This window comes from Ammospiza nelsoni, chromosome 8 (genome assembly GCF_027579445.1).
Source record: "Ammospiza nelsoni isolate bAmmNel1 chromosome 8, bAmmNel1.pri, whole genome shotgun sequence".
Lineage (NCBI taxonomy): Eukaryota > Metazoa > Chordata > Aves > Passeriformes > Passerellidae > Ammospiza > Ammospiza nelsoni.
In genome coordinates, this window is record NC_080640.1 from 22,987,309 (window position 1) to 23,008,645 (window position 21,337).

The 21,337-nt window shown below is 36.4% G+C and overlaps 1 protein-coding gene across 3 annotated transcripts in view; it reads right to left on the reverse strand.

Annotated features, from left to right (window-relative positions):
- DLG5 (discs large MAGUK scaffold protein 5) overlaps positions 1–21,337 on the reverse strand; it is a 97,673-nt gene that overhangs the window by 14,195 nt on the left and 62,141 nt on the right. For 2 of the 3 annotated variants that reach the window (XM_059477145.1, XM_059477147.1), the window contains 14 exons: positions 20,045–20,275; positions 18,814–18,998; positions 18,072–18,197; positions 17,276–17,408; positions 14,518–14,645; positions 13,652–13,827; positions 13,032–13,135; positions 12,176–12,268; positions 10,296–11,315; positions 7,173–7,311; positions 5,245–5,392; positions 4,623–4,744; positions 3,453–3,542; positions 2,071–2,239 (listed from right to left, as the gene is read on the reverse strand). In XM_059477145.1, the coding sequence (XP_059333128.1) occupies positions 2,071–2,239; positions 3,453–3,542; positions 4,623–4,744; positions 5,245–5,392; positions 7,173–7,311; positions 10,296–11,315; positions 12,176–12,268; positions 13,032–13,135; positions 13,652–13,827; positions 14,518–14,645; positions 17,276–17,408; positions 18,072–18,197; positions 18,814–18,998; positions 20,045–20,275 (2,864 nt within the window). The remainder of the gene's footprint in view (positions 1–2,070; positions 2,240–3,452; positions 3,543–4,622; positions 4,745–5,244; positions 5,393–7,172; positions 7,312–10,295; positions 11,316–12,175; positions 12,269–13,031; positions 13,136–13,651; positions 13,828–14,517; positions 14,646–17,275; positions 17,409–18,071; positions 18,198–18,813; positions 18,999–20,044; positions 20,276–21,337) is intronic. The other variant, XM_059477146.1, reaches the window with a different exon arrangement.

Consider the following 21,337-nt stretch of genomic DNA (forward strand, 5'->3'; position numbering starts at 1 on the left):
CAAGGTCTATTCCCACACTAAAAACTAAAACTGCATCTTTTGGAGCTTTGTTTATTGTATCTTTCTGTTTTTTCATCCACCACACCCATTATTAATTTGTTTCAGATTGGAGTAAGAAGGAATCAAACCTATACAAATGTATCTGAGAATTCTAGTAAGAACAGAATGACAGATAATTATGCCTGTACAGCAAAGCACTAATAAAGTAAAAAAGGATAACATTAAAAAGGTATTTTATTTGATAAGCAGTTTTATCAAAATCAAGTTAAGCACTTCCCTATAATATTCAGACTGCCTGCCAGAATCACTAGACACGGAGTAAAAAGTCCTTATTGATGAGATCTTGTAATTTTCGTTTAAATTAAAATAAACGAATAGAAACATTGATTTTTTTAAAATCTATTTAATTATTAATTTTATCTGGGGAAAGGCCAAATGAATTATTTGTATTTTGTGGGAAATGGAAAGCTTATTACAACCCCCCAAAATTCAAAAACTTCTTAAGATAGATTTAAGTAGCTACTTTCCTAAACTGAGAACGGTTTAATAGTTTGTTTTGTTTTAAAAACCCACCACCAAACCTTAGAATTATACTATTTTTAGAAAATCAATTCAGACTATGGTTTATACATAAGCACAGCAAGAGCGATAGGGCTGGAACCCGGATGTACTTCAATAATATGATCAAGAGTAACAAAAATTGTTATTTCCCAGAGATCAGAACACGTATCTTGTGCTCTAAGACACAGAGATACAGACTGCCAAAACCCCAGCTTGTTCAGCTGAACACTCACATCATTAGTCACGAGAAAGAAAAAAGACACTCGGAATTTGTAAGTGACAATCAGAGAAACATTTATACGAGAACAGAAACTGAGTACATGTACTACAAGTGTCACACTGAAGTAAGAATATAAATACACAAAAATCTCTTTATGTTTCCCTTCAAATAAAGCTGTTCTTTGTATACAAGACATTCTATAAATGCTGCAATAACTTAGTCACAAATTCTTCAAACAAGACAAAAGTTTCAGGTAGTATTTTATGAACAACTTTTTATTACCACCAGAAAAGTTAAAATACAGAATATCCTCACAATATTATCATTCACATTTTTATGGTCAGTGTTTTTACATAAATTAGGCATACAAAAGTGTCTCGAAGTTGACATAAATCTGATTTCAACACATCAGAGCTCTTTTACACCGCCAGAATGGCACTTAGCTGTCTTACTGGAAATAAAAGTCTGATTCAAATTTGTATCTTACTATTCTATGCTTCAAATTTGTGTAAACCTTTTCATATATTCAATCTAGCCAGATTAAGATCAAAGGAAAACAGATGTCCAAGACTTACTATAAGCAATGTAACTTTGAAATGTTCATTGTGAGACATAAGGTCATTAAACACAAAGCACATGTTTTTAAGAAAGCTATCATGTTAGATTTCAATTCTGCAAGCACATACACATATACTAAATGCTACTACTAGCAGTGGTCCAGGTACAGCCAAAGGGATCAGTCAGAGCAGTGAAATTGCATCTGTATATGTTCTGTACTGTTTGCAGTAAAACTGCATCTGTACTGTTCTTCCTCAGTTATGTGCTCAATTTTTCATGTTATCTGGTTACATGTAAACAAGGCACAATGGTTGGAGCATGTATTCTGCCATGCTAAGGCACTTGATATTTAGCTATCTAATGTTACTAGGTCTTAATTTTGTTTAGATTTCTAGAATATAGAACAAGGCTATCATAAATAAGCATGTGAGGTAGTTGAACTGAAAGGGTATATTCCAATTTAAACTGCTCTTACTTAGTGTTACCATTGGTCTAACATGGAAGAAACAAAACAAAACCTTTATGAAATTACCTATTCTTAGAATCCACAAAAAGATCTCTTACATACTTTCTAAAGAAAAAGACATTCAATAACAGGACCTGAGATGCACTTCTACATCTCTATGTTTTTCATTTAAATTAAATGTTCACATTCCTTCAGACTAATAAACAAACACACAAAATTTCCTCAGATACATTAGTATTATAAACAAAAAATGTGGGGGCCTTACCTATCTTTTCTACGTTCTCCGACAGATACGGGGCTAATGGAAATCCGAGGTAATGTGGAAAGGGAGTTCTGAGACTGGCTGCTGGTGAAGGAGGACGTTTCCAAGTTCAGAGGTGACTGGGGAGGAGTTATCAAGCTGGGACTGCTGCATTCTGAGTGTGACAAGGAGCCTAGGAAGAGGCAACAGTTGAGTGTTAGTGTCCTGCATCTGTCATGGTTGGCAGATCTACACAGACACAGTGAAAGACACCACACACACACATCTGAGACGTGAAAGAGGAGGTAATAGAGGTTCACTATCTATTAGTCATGGCTTAGGAAGACCAGGTAACTCATTTCAGACAGTGCAAACTCACTGTCAATGACTGTGTTAAACCTGTCCTCTCCAAGTGCAAACAACTACAGCCATTTTCAACAGGAGACAAGCTTACAGACAAGCTACAACATGAGCGTGTCTGAAAAGCATTTTAAAGAAAAACAAAAGACAGGAAAGAAGTAAAACAAAAATCTAATATGTAGGTTTGTTTTCAAACAAAATATTTATGTACAGCCCTTCCCTTTACATAGGAGGTACATATGTGACACCTGAAAAAGACAACAGAAGTCAAGCATGCATCCTACACAGAGACAGGAAAGCTCTGAAATTTCAAACAAGCTTGACATGACTTAGATTGCATCTTTACCCTGGTTGCAGCCTTCCTAAGTAATCTATAGAACAACTGCCCTGACATTTTGCTCCCTTTGAAAAGCTACAGAAAATAAACCTCAAATTATTAATCACAAATGAAAGTGATTTTTCAGAACTCTCTCAGCTCAGTAAGGAAAAGCACTGCACACAATACATTAAGGCTGCAGAAAATTTGAGCAATGATGGCAGCAAAGAGTTGCTGATTGCTGTCAGCCAACTCCTGATTCTACAGCACTCCAACTACTGCTTGTCTTGAACCATCTTCCACTAGGCAATTTTGCGTGAAGTACTGAAATATTTTCACTGCATTTCAAAGTATAACTTACAACCAGTGATACAACAGTAAGCAAATAATATACTTAAAGAAACAAGCAAAAAAAACCCCATGTCAGCTCACTGTTAAAATTTTCAAGGCATCATTCTAGAAGAACAACTACAAAAGATTCAGCAATGCTTATTCTTACTTCTGTCTGCACTTTTACTCACTGTGCCAGTACTCGAGTCAACCACCAGAAAAAACAACTTTCACTAGGAAGTTTCTTTTCTTTTTTAACATTTCTCTGGCAAAATGTAGATTTTGTAACCTTAATAAAATTGTCCTACTTAGACTGTGGCACAACCTGACTTAACAACTGCCAGGGCTTTGTTTTGGTTCTGCTGAAAACAGTATAACTACAATTACTAAAATAATTCACCTCTGTCAGAGCCCATCATGGACCTTGGATATCTTGGTGTTAAAGGGATCTTAATTCGTTCGGTTCTGTACTGCAAGTTAGTCGAAGAACCTATTTTTAAACAAGGAAAAAATAAAAAGACAAAAGTAAAAGCAACTACAATTAACAAAAAAGTACATTTAGATTGTACTTCTTCAATGAGCATTAAAGTGACCTCTAAAGGATCAAGATAAAAACTTTGATGATTACCCTCATAAATGTGAATACCTCAATTATAGCAAATTATCTTGATTACACAGTCAGCATAAACAGAACACAATGCAGGTACACAGTATATAGGCACTATACATTCTTGTACAAAAAAATATTTTTAGTATTTTCCTACCAAATTAAACTTCACTCCAAGTCCAAGCAAGAATCTAAAATGCCTGTTCACTAAGAATCCATGGGACTTTGCAAAGGGCATTTAAAGTATTTTGATTACATTCTGCTTGGATGAATACAGGACCACTGATACTGGTTGCAAATGGTTACATCCCTATTTGCTGTGCTTATAAAGCTACCATGCTCTATTCAATATTTGATGGAACACAGGAAGACAAACACAGATAAAACCCCCAGTTATTACATAACTAAAAAATTAAATAAATCTAAAATATTAAAATGCTACCGCTATAAAGCATGCATTTGCTTTGGTATCATTAGGCTAGGCATAACAAAATATTTACATGTCAATCAACTAGACATAAGTATACTTTATTTTCCAAGAATACAATTTACATTTGGCCATTACTCATCCTTGACATTTTGTTCAAGGGGCTCTCTCCTTTCCTTCTCACCAGCTCATTGAACCTCAGCCTTTGGCCCTGTGTCCCAACTCTCTAAGGATACTTTTAAAGGGTAACAGGCATGGAAAGGAGAATCCCTCACACACAGAGACCATTTCAAAGAGACTGTAAAGAACAAATTAAACACAGCAACTTCTAGGGAACACCTTTAGTCATAAACCCACATAAAAGAAATAAAGAATATTATTTTCTTCATCAAAAAATGAAGCAAAGGAACACCGGAAGCCTTCAGGCTTTGCCAACCATGAGAATCCCATAAGAAGGGTATTTAAGGCGTTTTCCATTTATAATTTTTTCCAGTATACAGGAATCCCACAGAAAATAAATCCGAAAAGTTGGTTACCAAGTCTGGCACTAGAGGGCAACGAATTTGAGCCATGAGATGCTCTTGTACGTGAATTTTCAGGGTAGTCATTGGAGTGTTTATGACTTAGGTCCAAACTCAGGCGACCTTGATGCTGGGAACTACATCAAAAGAAAAGTAGAATAGTGCAACAGTTAGAACTGGGCAAAGAACCTCAGCAAACAGAAACTGGCCAACCAAAAATTTTGGTTAGCCCATGTATGGAATGAAATGAATGCTTCTTTCATTTCCACTTCCACATTGTCCCACCATTTTATGAACTATTACAAGCCAGAAGAAAAATAGCCTGAAGTACTATAAAACAGAAGAAAGCTTTGTTTGTTTTGGCAGTGACAAGAAAAAAAATTAGAAATTAGTTCATTAAAAAAAATTAATTTCTTTGTCAGTATCAGTCAGTGGGACAGAGGAAAACCTAATCCATCAGTTACTGAAAGACATGAAAGCAACTGGCACATCATTTATATGCCATAATGGTTTTGAGACCAATGGATCAAAATAACACACATGAGCAGCATATTTCAGTCTGCACTCTACCAAACTGCTAGAAGCAATTTTACCCTAATGAAAAAAAAATTTTAGGGAGACATAAATTTTAAAACACCTGGGATGCAGATGCTGATGACATATCTGGCTGGCAACTGATGGGCAATTGCTGGTGTGAACTCTATGGCTCCAGGCAGTATAGATTGGATTTCTCATGACAGCAGTCACTGCAGGACACGGTGCTAAGCTTCTTGGTACTGTCCCTGCTTCAATGATAGAAGCATATTCTTATCAACATTATTAGCATATAAAGTCCAGATTTAAAACATACCTTAATATTTTATAATAATATATATTTACATTTACACTTATGATAAAAATATTAGTATACAAATACATTATTATGCACCATATGACACCTTTTTGATAATACATGCATGTTTAAAATCTTCTTTATAACTCTGCAATGAGTCAGTAATAAAGTGGATTGTATTACCAAAAATGAATGCACTCACAGAATAGGATTTTAATATGTGCTAGTAAATAAAAGATTTTCTGTTTTCAAGTACAGAAGTTTTTCAGCGAGGAATAGAAATGCAGAATTTAGTCATCCAAGCAGCATGCAAGATTTCATTTGGCACTTGAACTGACTGCAGCTACAGTTATTCTGGTTCCTCTCTTTTGTTGCCTCAAAGAGTCCCACTTCTATTGTGACTTTAAAATCTAATATTTATTACTGGAATTTATTATTCAAGCTGCTTTAAGTATATTCATCCTTCAGTACTAAACAGAAATCTAACTTAAAATTTCCTCTTAAATGAGTTGGTAGCATAGAACACAGTAGCAAAAATTTCAAGACAGACTCATATTATCTAATATTGTCTATAGTAGGCTTGACTTGACTCAGTTATTGTGCAAAAGTATCATGCTAAGATAAAAGTTAACTACAAGGTTAGACATAATACTTTTAATACTATTGCTGCTGCAATTAAGATACAAAGTGAGAGAAGAGTAAAAGAAAGCACAGAAGAGCAAAAGCTTCTTGGTCTGAGCTACTCTTGAGCATGTCTTTTCAACTGATTGGGGCACCATTGCTTGAAGCTGTCCATTGTTCCAGATACACAGATTATTACCTTCATGTTCTCCAGTAAGAATAAAATCTTCCACAACTTCTAGAACTTAGAGGAGGAGTTTGGGGGGGATTTTACAAGAAGAGAGGATAAACTCAAAAATCAGTATCACCTGACTGGAAATATAATATACTACTGCTGAAAACTGAAACCTAAAACTAGACACTAAAGACTGAGCAATCTATCTAAAAAACACATTTACCAAATGCTTGGCTATAATATCCTAATTACCTCTTAAGCACTCCATTTAGTCAGTGCCAATTCAAAACCTGCTAACATGAACTTCAATACTGAAAACTGTTCTATCAACTGAGACAAAATGCTGTTTTCTGTTCCACCTGATTATACTGATATATATTGAGCTTCTTATGAGTCCCCTTTTCAATATCTTAATATCTCAAACATACTCACATTTAACTTTTCACTATGATAAAGATCAGAGCCAGTCTGGGCACTCAACATTAGATACCCCAAATGCTTCAAACAGGTAGAACTTAATATGTTTCAATGCCTGAATATCAGATTTTTTCCTTGGAAGAGTTTCAGAAATAAAGCAGCTAAACCCTGGGATACCTTCATTTACTTTCAAAAATACTAAAAATCTTATTTTTCCTCCTAAAGGACAGGCTACACCTTGTTCTGCACTAATGTATTGAGAACTCCTCTGCACAGAAACTGATGAAACACGAATCCTTCAGCCAGAAGTTGCTCAGCTTCCTTAGTGATTCTTAACCAGGCTTCACTTCTTTACAGTCCAAAATCTGAGCACACCATGTTCAGACTACAACAGACCATGGAAACAGGTTTGGTGAGTCGAGTTTCTTCTGTACTCAACACGACTAATCCCCAATGTTGTCCAATGTGGACAAGTGCCTTGGGGCACTCCTCGAAAGCAGTCTGGAGTTCTGCCACTCACCTGCTGACATGCTGCCAGGGTATAAGGCAGGAGGCACAAAGCCATCGCTGTGCCTAGCAGAACGTTTGGGGGAATATGGTGCCCACTCCTGTAGCTCTGGAGACAGATGCTCCTCACTAGCTGGAGCATATTTCTGCACCTACAAGAACAGAGAAATCGGATTACAGGAAGTTAGAGATTTAAAAGAGTAAAACAGCCAAACTGTGGGACTATAAGCAACATCAACTTCCAAGCAACGGTTCCAGAATGTGCCACCAGAGTGCCTCTTAGACATTTGTCTTTCAATGATGTCCTTCTATCCATTTTTGCTCCATCCTACTTTGTTACTATTTTTTATTATTTTGTAATCTTCTTAGGCCAATATTTGCAATTTAACTGATATCTTTTGCATCAATGAAACACCCAGCATACAGTTACGTTTTTCTGCTTTCACAGGATATTTCAGCTGCTATTGTCATGAGTGGTTGCTACAGAAAATCTGGCTGAAAAGTCAGAAAGCATTTTCCTCTAAGCCTGCATTTCCAGATACATGTAGAGTAACCTCTCTTCAACAAGCAATTCAACTTGTTATTGAACAACAAGTTCTTCTTCACAACTTCTGTTCTGTATATAGCAAGTAGACACTGGTGAGTTAAGAACATATACAAGAATAGCTCAGACATTGACAGAGATGCAGGAGAGCTGCAAATGCAGGGCTCAGCACGGGGCGTTCACACATTTCACATGTATAATACAAAATATGTGATTGATGCATGAAAAAAGTGAAAAATAATTATTGAAAATGTACTTGAAGTTTTTATGATAACAGTATTTTAATTAAATGAAGAATTACTGAGAACACCAAGACTCAAAAAGGCAGAGGGGCCTTCTTAGAACAGTACTTGATCATTTTCATGTCTTCACTAGTAATTGTTCCACCTACTATTCAGGAATTAAAGCACACCTAAATTTATCAACTTATGAAAGTAGACAAAATTAGCTATGTATATACACATCTAAGAAAAATTACAACACCCACTATGGCTACAAATTTTGCCATTACAAATACTACTTCAGGAGTGAATGCATGCTGACTGGGCACCACTGTCACAAACAGCGTGATGTAGTTGACACAGACAAGGGCAATTCCACCGGAAAAAAAATTTTCAGAGTGACTAATGACTACATTTTGAGGCACAATATCACTTGTGCTCTCTGGCCAACAACTTCAGAGTTACAAAGCTCTGCCTATTTTCTGGGTGGACAGGGGAAAGAGAAGAAAAATTAAAAAGAATCATAGAAACTAGTTTTAACTTAATCCTAAAACCAAAAATTAACAAAGACATAAAGTAACCTTAAGAAAAAAAAAAAAGTCATTGTAATTCTATTATATAATTTTCTTTTTTACCTCAAACCAACACCTACCTTGCCACCTGAAACACAGCTTGGCAGCACATTGAAGCAAATTCAACATGTCCCCATGCACCCTTTGGGTCTCTTCAACAGTGAGTGCCAAAACCACCCACTCTGTTCCAGCTAACAAATCTCCTGGGCATAAGTCCCCACCTACATGTGTCCTTCTCACAACTGGCAACTCTTTACACATTACCACAATTATAACCAGGGCTGTGCATATGCCCATGACAATGCACTACAATGAAGAATGGGCCTATCAGTGCTAATGGATCGACCTGATATTCTATATAAAGCAAACAGCACCTACTCAAATGTGTTCAGTATCTTGATCTTGTTTTGTTGTTACACACATGCTAAAATATGAGATCACAATACGCCCTCATTCACTTCGTGCAGTGCCGTTCTTGTGACCCCTTCTCTTAGCCATAATGCTCTTCAGACCAAATCTGCTGATCACAGCTACAAAATTAAACTCTTATGCTTTTCAGTCATTTGTTGTGCTGGTTTTGGCTGGGACAGAGTTAATGTCCTTCATAGTAGCTATTATGGACTACAGGGTTTTTGATTGTGTAATAGAGGTGTGTTTCATTTTTTGCTGAGCAGTGCTGACACAGGGGCCTAAAACTCTCCGTAACTATTTTTCCCTAAAAATGTTTGGAAATGCATAAGGAATGGAAGTAGACAAAACAAAATGGAAGCAGACCAAAAAAAAAAGGCATAAAAACCTGCCAGGTGTTCTCTTACACCAGTATTTTTGCAGGATATGGCTCTTATCCTGCACTACTGCCAATTCAGCTCTGCCATCTGTATTGCTTCTAAAACTCTGTGAACTGGGTGGGATTACCCAGGTATAAACAAGTAAGGGAAAAGAATATGACCTTCTTAGTCATTATGATGTAGTTACACTTAAAAAAACCCCACTTGTACAAATTTCTGTTTTCAGTTGGAAAATAAAAAAAAAAAAAAAAATCTCTATCTGCTAGCTGAGCAAATCTGAGGCAGTAGACCTGAAACAGCATTATTGATTATGTCAGTTTATATAATGCACTCATCTAAATAGGACCTTCCCAGAGCACAAAGTTTTTCTTCCATCCGTTCTGTCAAGACATGGCCCACCATTTTCTCAGCAGGGTTCTTTATTCTAACAAATTATATGCTGATTTTGAACGTGCATCATAGCCTAATAAACAGTTCACCTTTATAGTGTAACGGGCCTAACATCCTTTGAATTTCAGATAAGATGTACAAAATTATTTTGACACATCAAAAGAATTTGAAAAAAACAATATCATGGGTGGCACACCTTAGTCCATTAAATTGTACAGTGATCTGGACAACCAATATGACTTAGTAAAACCTCAGAAACCCTATTTTCAGTTTTTCTAAACCTGATGCTTTGTGGTTTTATTTATATCTTTCCATATTGTCAAAAGTATACAAGAGCCCAGATGTTCCAACAAGCAGCATTAAAACTCCAGGTACGGCAGCCAAGCAGAACACCATCTTTCTGTGTGGTGGCCACCACTGCCTGGTAAATACTGGAACTCCACATATTGCTTTTGTATTTTGTGCTACTGCCAAGGGCCAACTGAGCCTGAGTTCAGAGGACCTGAATTCTGAGGATGGGCTATGCTTCTCCTGCTCTGGTACATAACTGGGCACCCAAAACCACACTGCTAGTACACTTCAAGGTTTCTAGTTTTGTGCTTCAATATACCAAGATGCTACCTGAGGTGCAGTATTAGGAATGGGCACAGGGGTCATTTTATGCCTCAGAGCAGGAGCCGATTTTGGCCGTGGTCTTTTGATCTCTGGCTCTTCAACTCTCTGAAAGCCAATGTCATCTTCACAGGATTTCCTTGAAGCCAGGTGAGTGCAGTCAATTCCCTCCTCCCGATAATAATGCCCAGCATTCCTGCTGCGCCCCTTGAGAGTAGCAGAGTCCTGTTTAAGTGCCAAGGAAACTGGAGCTTGGGCAGTGGCTGGGCTGGTGGGTGGTGATCCCGTTGTTACCGTAGACTCTGATGCAGAGCTTGCCTGCTGTTTATGTTTAAATTTGATGGAGTCACTTCTCTTAGGAGGAGTTGGAGGAGTTGAAGCCACTTCAGCTTTTGATGGCTGAGGTGAATGGCCTGTCACCTGATTAGGGGAAAGGTAGTCCAGTTTGGGAGGAGTTGGTGGCCTTTTGAAAGTATCAGGGTCAAAGATAGATTTCCTTTGTTTTGGCTTTTTATACACAGAGAACTTCTCTGTTTCTGTTGCTGAGATATTAACCATGACTTTTGGCCAGGTACCACCACTATGCTTGGTTCCATGTCCTTTGTCAAACGCTGTCTCAACCATCACACAGTCAGTTCCTGTTGGTTCGTAAGGCAGCCTCCTGTTGTCCAAGTCAACAGCTCCATAGCCTTGGTCCCCATAAGTCTCTGGGCTGAAGGAGCTGAGACTGTGCTCTGAATTACTATGGCAACTGTGCACTGTGTTCCTACGAGAGTCAACTCGTAATGTGTTACTAGGGAAAGGTTTGTGATCACAAAATGAAGTGCTGCTCTGATCGCTCTGCTCCTTCTTGCCATCCATGATGTCTGGATTGAAAATGTCAGTTTGGGTTGAGCTGTTGAGTTTCAGATTTCTTTTATTTTGTGCTTGTATCTCTGATGCATGAACTCTACAGTTTGACATTTTTTCTGAATCCTTCAAATTTTCAAATATATTTTGACCACTCCAAGATGAACTCTGAGGAAAAACCTAAAACAAAAACCACATGTGATCACTTTATTATTGTGTTTCATTTGTGTTTAGTATGAGTCATAGCCTAGCCTCCTTGATCTGAATATACACTTAATATCTTATCTAAATATACACATAGTATCTTACAATTCAAAACACAGAACATCAGATGAAATGAAGCAAGAAAAATTATTGTAACATTTTCAGAACAATTCCAAAAGGGCACATGGTGGCAAAAGTACTCAGTTGAAAGTGAAGGGCCTTGCATTCTACTTCTGCCTCTGATAAGTGCTGCCAATAAGATAAATTTCATTGCCCACTTCCTCTCAAACATTTCATCTTCTTACTTTCTTAAAACCTCAAGCTCTCTAGATCTGAAATTACAACTCAAAATCCATGCAACAGGGCCAGAATAATGGGATTTCAAACTCAAAAAGCAAAACAGAATAACTATTTTATAGAAAGAAGACTGAAAATCAAAGCCTTGTACTTAATCATCATGATAGCAAGAGTTGAGCTTTGTGCACAGCTCCCTCCTGACTAAAAGAGGGAGGCAGTTTATCTTTCATGTACAAAAGTGCTGCAGCTCTAAAGCAAAACCCAAGAAGCAGCAAGCAATTGTGGTAGCACTCATTTCATGTAACCACCAAATAAATGGCAAAGAAGACAGCAAGTTAGTCTAACTTCCTACTAGATGGCACAAGAACCTTACTTTGGAAATAACTGTTGAGGAAGTGTACCACCAGAGAAATGCATCCAGATGGTTGTCTTGTTCCCATTTTGATATACTCATTCCTTGCATGTACTCTTCCTTGAACAACTACAATAATTCTGCACAAGTTCAAGAGAATTCTAAAAATTTAGCTTCTGCTACTCACCTTCATGAGTGACAGAGTAAGGGAATCCCTACAGTTTCGTAGCAGAGCTTCACATTCAGTGAGTGACTTATTATCTAGTGCAATGCCATTGATCTGCAGAAAAAAGAAACCACAACAGACATCTGTAAATCAAAGCTAATAAGTAGGGAGGATTTCAGGTAGATGATCTCTGAGACAGAGAAAACACTAGTCTACATATGTATATGTGACTGAAGTCTGGTTGATGTTTGTGCATTGTCAGAAGTGGAAAATGAACAACTCCTAAATCCAATCTGCTACTCCTGCAGGGACACAGGGTGACACCACCAGTTCACTACACCCTCTGTGCAGTTGTACCAGTAACAACCACCCCCCCTTTCATAGTGCACAAACCACACCAATCCTGTAAGGCTGCAAAGGCTGCAGGGACAGAATCCCTCCCCAGAACAGATGACAGCTATGGTACCAATAGGAACCTCTCATTCAATGAAGGGATGCCTTTTTGGAACTGACCCTTCCTAGTCAGTGTAAGAATGACAGATATATATATGTGTATATATATATGTGTGCGTGTGTGTGTGTGTGTATATACACATATATATGTATATGTATATATACAAGCCAAGTATAAAGAATAAGTTAATGCTGCTGACAAAAATTCTCATATGAACTCAGGAAATAAGCTGCACGTTATATTCATCCCTCAGCACACAAAAAACATTAATTTAGAATTAATATCCAGTGAATTTACAAAAAGGATTTAATATTGCAAAAGTAAAAATTAATTGGAACGTTTGGCATCTTAATAAGCAGCACCAATGATAACACTACAAAATAAATAAAAGTTTAAGAAGGCAAATGGATTTTTAAGACTTACAGCAATTATTCTATCTCCCACAGTAAGGGAACCCTCTTTGGCAGCTGGGCTTCCGGGCACAACAGCAGCAACAAATACTCCATTTTCTAGACTGAGCCCACTATCTGAAATAGATAAAGAAGAATTTGATTCTGCAATTCAAATATATTGCTCAAACGGCATGTCTGACATGTCTGCACAAGAAAGAAATATGACTTCCAATCTAGCTGAATTTCAATTTCTGAAAACCATTTCAAAGAAATAACAAGACAGGGAAAACAAGGACTCTGAATATCCCAGAAATTAATATCATCACACAAACATGGGGTAGCTGGGTTTAACAGACTTTTTTACACTCCCACAAACATTCCAAACAGGCAGCCAACTAGAGACAAGTATTTAAAAAAAGAATCAACTAAAACCCACCCAAGGACAAAAAGAAAACCTGTACGTACAAGATGAAGCTATTATCAATAACAGCATTCTTGGTTTTCTTAAAAAAATAATGAAAACTGCCCTCTAGGAGGCCATTAACATGTAAATGTGATTTAAGCAAAGGCTCAGAGAACATGTACCTTTATGTCAAGCCTTATTTGCTGAACAAACATATGCCATTTACATCCATTCTTTTTAGTCATTACCTTTATGTCCAGAAACATTGATGTGAAGAGGTGTTATCACTCGCCCACCTAAAGACTTCCTTCTTCGAACCACCATATTAATAACACCTCCTCCATTCACAACAGCTTTTATAACTTGCTTTTTATCCTTATTGGTAAGATCCACATCATTTATCTTCAGCAGCCAATCATTCACTCTGGTAGATATACAGAATTAGGCAGGTCAGTTATAAGCACACTTTGCTGGACACAGCACATGAATAATATTCCATGAAAAGGCATGCAACAGAGCTGATCTCAATAAAATCATCCTTCATTATCTGGAGTTATCCATTCCTGAAAAAGCATTAAACAGCAGCTAGATGAAAACCAGAACTACTAGTTTGCTCTTCACCAGGAAAAGAATAACCTCAAATCACTAATGACTACTTCTTCTTTAAAAGAAATGCTTTGTACTGAGAGGAGTTAGTAAAAAGCTTCTATCAACACCAAGAATAACAGATGCTTCCAAACGACCCCTTGCTCTACTTCCCTTTTCTCTTGCCCTCCCTCAATAACTTACCCTCATGTCTTTCCCAAAATTTAAATAAATATAGGTTTGAGGGGATTATAATAATGGAGTAAACAGGGCACAGCACAACAAAAGAACATTTCAAATTCTTTTGAGTTTTGAGTGCTGAGTCAAACAGTGTTTAATTTCTGTAATGCTTTTAGGCATCGGTCTTCTCAGTTTGATTTCCCAACCAACATTAATAATACACACATGGCAAATGATAAAGAAAAAAAGAACTTAAAAAATGAGAACAATGATGACAACTCCCAATATGCTGAGATTTAGTTTATTATGATCAAAAAACCAACAGGTATCTTCCAAAGTCAGGGCCTACCTTAACCGACCATCAGCAATACTTCCTTTGTCTACTTTGGTAACGAAGATCCCGCAGTCTCCAGGGAGGTACGGCTCGTTCACACCTTCTGCCACATCAAAACCAAGTGCTTTCAAGTCCATATCATCCTGGAAAATATTAATAACAAGTGATACCACTGCACTGTTACCAAGAGGGATTACTGCATGTTTGCTCTATGTACTTCTATTTACAGGGTTCCTGCATCAGGTAAGGTTTTATTTTTTTATATATAAATATATAAACTCCCATTTCCATTAGTCTTCTGGCATTAGAATGATCCTTCTCTCTCAGATTAAGGCTTAAATAATACAAATGGGAACTTCGCCAAGGAGGAACAGAAAAGCACCTGAGCATGTGAAAAAGCCCATTCAGACTCATATAACCTGTTGTAAGGTACAATATTGGTTGTGTAGTAGGAAAACAAGGACATGTTTCCTAAGAATGGGGGAAAAAACAACTGGCAAGGTAAGCAAACAGCATTGTCCATTAGTGATGAACTCAGGTAGATCTCTGCTGTGGTATGACTAGAGACCAGAAATAAACAAGAAAAACAGCTCTAACATTATGGGGGACCGTTTCTAAATAGAGATTTAGAGGTGATATTCTACCTAGCCTGACCCAAACTAGATCATTCTTGACATGAAAAATTACAAAAAGCTTTAAAAGATTGGTGATTGAACAAATCAGGGAAATTTTCATCTAGTTCTTGCTTTGGTAAATAATAAGGTCACTGTAAGGAAAAAAACTGATCCAAAAAATAGCACAATGGTATCAACTGACCACAAACTGAATTATTATTGCTTTTTTCACTGTTAAATAATGCACTTCTAAAAATTAGAGAACTCTACTTGAAGCTGTCAACAGGATCAACAATCTCAGCATAATGAAGGGTGATGGTACTTTAAGTTTAAAATCTAATATGAAAAAAAATCCTTATGATTCTTCAAAATGTCCCATGTAGGACAAAAACTTCATAGAGAAGACCATGAGGCTGCCATAAAATAAGGATCAAGTAGAGATCACAGTATCATTACGCAGCATCAGGGCTGAAAAGTGAGCATTATTTCAGTTTTGAGCTGAATGACTACATATAACACAAGTTTAATCAGATAGGTGAAGTTTAAGCAAAAATAAAACGACTGAAATGTATTAAACTCTATAGTCTTGACTCTGGAATTCAAATCCTGGTAGGTCAGCAAAGATTTTTCCCTATATTTGATCAAGGTTGGCACAGTATTATTACTATAATTTGATAGCTGCAAGTGTAATCCCTATGTTTAAAAAAAGGAAACACATTGAAATGATGAAGTGCACATATTTGATCTCAGTGATGCAGACATGTAGAGCAATCTTTGAGGTAAAGAAAAACTAAATAACTACACATGAAGGGAAAATTCATCACGCTGCAATGTTGTTATGCTTGACTTACTACTTAATTAAACAGACAATGGAAAAGTGAAACTACTAGTTATCAGTTAAAACTGAGGAGATGGCAAGGAACAAAACTGATGGAGCTGATCAGAAGTGCTGAAACAGCCTGGTCAAAGGGGAATTATTACTTCAGAAGCAACTTAAAGATGGTCATTCTGATGGATCAACATTGGTACTCAGTTCATCTTATCTTTCCAATATGTATTTCAAAATATAATAATACTAAATGATATTTTTTGTGTCAAAAAAGAAACATACCAATGATTTTGTAGACATGCACTGTCAGAACGTAGACAGATTGGAAGAGCATAAGAAAAGATGACCCCTGAATACCGCAGTAGAATAAAAGGGATTTAATTGGACAGAATTTAATCACTAAAGTTTGTCATTCAGGAATGACAAAGAAATTGTGGTATATACAGAAGCTATGATAAATTAATCACAATCTGGAAGACCACTGCATATTTTATATGTTCAAAAAAGTTACCATTAACAGTGGGATGTACTAACCAAGCATTTCACAGAGAAGAGCATAAAAGAATTACATACATTGAAGCAAATAAAAATTTTAGACTACAATAAAAAAAAGCAAAATTATATAGAGAAAAATACTACTAGGATAATAAGAAGTAGAGGTTATCTGGATTGCTAAACTTAAGCACCTTACTTAATATGCCAATATAGAAAAGAGATTAAATTTCCTCTACAGACAAGCAAGAGATTAGCATTTCCTTTCATCTCAGATTTTCAAACTGAACAGTAATGTTGCCCTAAAATACATGTTCACCATGAATAAGTACTTTTGATACTTTAAAATTTCTAATCAGCATATATGAGCAAAAGTAGGATAAATAGCTTAATGTAAAACATTAACTATTTTATAAATAGATTTTAAGGGTTGTTGCCAGTAAAAGATTAGCCTCTAATATCCCTGTTTCCTTCACATTTTAAGTTTTGTCTGCCTTAGCAATACCATGTCTGCACTGAATCACAAACTTAAAGACCACTATATTACATTACATGGACCTGGGTACCCTGCAATGTTAGATGCAGGAACTATTTTTATTTATCATGCATATGAAGAAAATTATAAAACTTGTATATAACAGCATGGTTTTATCAACTACTTTCACATAGCTATAACTGCACTTGTTGCCTCCACGTGCACCCATACGGTTTTTTGTCAAACAATAAAGAACTAAAACAACCAAAATCATATTTTTAATCTTAACTAGTACTTAAAGATTATAACTGGCTTCAGAGCTATCCAATACACAAGACAATGCAGTGTATGATTTTTACTTACTCTGTCTTTTTCAAATTCTACCACTTCTGTTTCCCATTCCAGAGAATCTGTGTCTATGGCTGAGTCATGGGAACTGTGGGCCATCAGTTGACGAAATCTGGCCTCCTTTTCCAATTGATTTTCCATCTTTTCCCTAGGCAAAGAAAATTATTACTTGCAGACACAGACAATCCCCTTTTCAATAAACTGAAAAATAATGGTAAGATTGTGATGGATATTATATTTGGTTTTCTAAATCACAAATCCAAGCTGTCAAAAATTTCTTTCGGCTTCTGTCTTTCCAATATTTTTGGTCTGTTCTCAAATTGACTTTCCATTTCTATATACTGTCTTAACATAGTCTTACATTTTTTGCAATATTTTTACATGACTAAGTGCACAACTAGGTTTATCACATCTTCCAAAATGCATTTAATTTACCCTCAGATGAGATTCATTAGTATGTAGGGCATGATAAATACCAATGGCAAAACATCTCCCATAAACCAGTGAGTAAACAGTTGAGAGGAACTAGGCTGCAGTTGATAAGACTTCAGTGAAAGGATACAAATATTGCTTAAGTGCATCTCCACAGCAGGAAGTTTACACTAGGAGTCTCATTAATAAGATAAAACAGATACTGTCCAGCATAATAATTTCCATGATAACTAAAAATATAGGCATTGTTTCCACACACAATAACATGAATGCATGCTGCCTACAGCTGCAACAACATATGGCTCTCTTAAGAACACAGCTAACAAACCTAAGTTTTCATCACCAACTGTAATGCAGTTTGGTCATTTCTCTAACATACTTCAGTTCCTTCAGTTCACGAACAGCATCATTTTTCTGCTTTCTCATGTCATCCAGGTTGCGCAGAGCTTCAGCCAAGTCGCTCACAGCTCGGTCTCTCTCCCTCCTTAAGTTGTCACACAAAGTTCTTCAAAAGAAAAAGGTTTCAATCTAGTTACTTAAAATCTTACTGAAGTAAATGGCTTTACCACATTGTATAGTTAATGTAAAAGTTCAAAGAGCAGTTTCAAAAGGTTTCTATCTGCAAAATAAAAAATTATAAGGAAGAAAAAATGACATATGCTAGGTGTTAATTCTTCATCCCTTTCAGAATCTTATTTCTATTTATCTTCTTTAAACTAGCAGAAAAAAAACCTTATTTAAGTATTTTTCTTAGTTCCTTAGATATATTTAGTAGCAAATTTGTTGGATACTTTTGATGCATGTCCCCACAGGCAAAGAATTACGTGCAAGACTAGAGCTACAACAGGATTATTAGTATAGCATGCCTAAAAGATTGCATGATTGGCTGGTCCTACACAGCAGTGCTGATAGACTGAAGGGTATTTACTAGAGACATTTTGGTTATGAAAGCACAGAAAATGACAAAGATCTTGTAAGGTGCCCTCAACATTTTTTAAAAAAATCACCATGTGACAGCTAATGCAGAGGAAGTGCTGGCAAAATGCAGCCATCCTAGAACTGCATCAGCTGTGCAGCCGGTGTTACAGAGATCACTCAGGTATCATCTAGCAGTTGTTTACCGTATGCTTTCCCTTTCTGCAACAATCTTATCCCGCTCTTGAAAGGCCCAATCCCTCCTACACTTGGCTACTTCTGCTTCCTGGACAGCTTCCTTTAGTTCTTGTGACATTGCCTCATATTGCTTCCGAAGCATTTCAATTTCTTTGTTTGCTCTTTCTATGTCTAGGGTAGCAGAATCTTGTATCTAGGAATTAAGAAACAGATAAGTATTTTAGGCACAATTTTTAGATACATATGCACAAACAGCTTTTGCTATCTTTATGTTGCTGGATGTATTAAATTCTTATGATTTAATGAAAAATATTAATTTATTTCAGCAACAACTTTGGGAGGGTTGAGAGGAAAGATAAAACCTGCTGTAATGCATTTCATCCAGCAGCACACAAATTGGTACAACTACATGAATAAGAATCCTCACTTGAAAGTAACATCAGTGAATGTGTCATATTTCAGAGATGGCATTCTGTGCTTCAATCTTGATCTGCTTAGCAGACAGGAGAAACCTTCAAGTATGCTTAGAAATCAAGATACACTACCATATGCAACTGCATATAGTATATATATATATATATATATAGTATAGACAGACACCACATATTTCCCACATTAACACCTATTATTTACCCTGAGACAACAATCCCAATACTTGGAATCCATACAGGTCCCTTAATTCCAAAGCAACGAAACTGAAGAGCAATGGAATTGAAACAAAGTTTTTCTTTAATGCTTCTTGTTTTAGATAAGAATTACTTTATTCTTAAGTTAACTTGTCCCTCCCAAAACTCCCTATTTTGAATAAGAGAGATGGTGACAACAGTAAGACAAATACACAAAGAAAACTCCAAGCTTGCAGCACAATAGCACAAGCCAACTACAACAGTACAGCCCATCAGAAGCTGTGGGCTTGCAAACAACTGCGTGTGGTTAATTTCAAGAATGTAAATGAAACTAATCAATCTAGACGTATTGACTTACAATTTGGTTAAAATGTAAACTTTTTCTTTTCATATTTACAAACAATCTTAACACAAAGCACAACCACATTTTTTCCAAACAAGAATTTCTGTCAGTATGTCTTGAAGAACATACATGCACATGTTTGTATTTTAGAGTGACTTGAGAAAAAGAGGGAGGACTCCCAATGTGCCCAGACCTTTAATGTCTTGCAAGTTACTGACTTAACTAAGGTAAGAAAGAAAAAGGCATCATTAAAGGCATCACTTGCAATACCTGACGGGCTTGATAATATTCCCTCAGCAGATGGTCTCTCTGGATGATAGCTTCTGTTCTCTCTTTCCTGGCAACATCTCTTTCTTCCTTCACTGTCTCTATATCCTTGCAAGCTTGATCAAGTTCCTTCTGGGCCTCAGCTTTGTCCTTCACTTCATGACAGTATTTTTCCAGTAACTCATTCCTCTCACAAATCGCTCGATCTCTTTCCACTAGAGCAGAGTTTAGCTCCTAAAACAAGATCCATTGTTTGTAGTAGGTTAAGTTCAGAAGGAAATAGTTCATCTTTCCAATTGAATACATGTCATGACACCTTGAAAGCCTAAAGATTTACCACTAATGTTCTGAATAATGGGGGCAGATCACATTACATACAAGTAAGTACTACCAAAGAATATTAAATATGGTATTAAAAATATCACACCATCACATGAGCACAGTGCTTTGTCAGAAGTAAGCAAGATTCTGGGAGCACTGATAGGTTTGAGGAACCTAAATGAGAAAAGGTTATTAATCAGACAGACTTGGTATTTTTTAAAAAAAATGTTGTTAAATATGTCAAAGGGTAAGAATACATCAAAAAATATATTTTAAAAAATGCTTCAGTTTTACAGGACTGAAATAATGTAGACAATTTAGCTACGTAAGCATCTTACAGCTTCTCTATAAATTTTAAAGGAACCTTAAAGTTATATGCCATTAAGATAGCAATGTGCTACAGAAGGTTGAAGATAAAACTACAATATTCTATAAAGTGGAATGACAGTACATCTTAAGTGTGGAATTCAACTGCATTGTAATAAAAAATATAAGGCAAATGTAGTAGTGTTCTAAAATAATATCTGCCCTTCTAGAATTATTTAAATTAGACATCCCATTAGAAGAATGGGTCATTGAAACAATCCAATTTCATGCCACTACATTTTCAAGATGGCTCAGGTCTCTAGAAGCATTCAGTCAATGGCTACAAAGCAGTCCTCCTACACATAGGCACTCCTAGCTGGAAACTACTGATGTTTTGATTGCTAAGAGCTCACCAGAGACAGCTGGCATCTCAAAAGCAAAAGAAAAAGTTGAAGTGCTTAAGGATAGAAAAACACTATGTCAAACTGATTTTAATCTTATTTTCTACTACAGTTTGCAAAGAATAAAACTGAATATTTAAAGCGCAGTTGACAATTGCATTTTGCCATACTAAGAGAATTGTTTTTGAGATGTGCATCTAAGTAAGGCTAGTCAGACTTTTAACAATGACATGAAGAGTGTCATTTCTGCTGTAGAGTGTAGATGAGC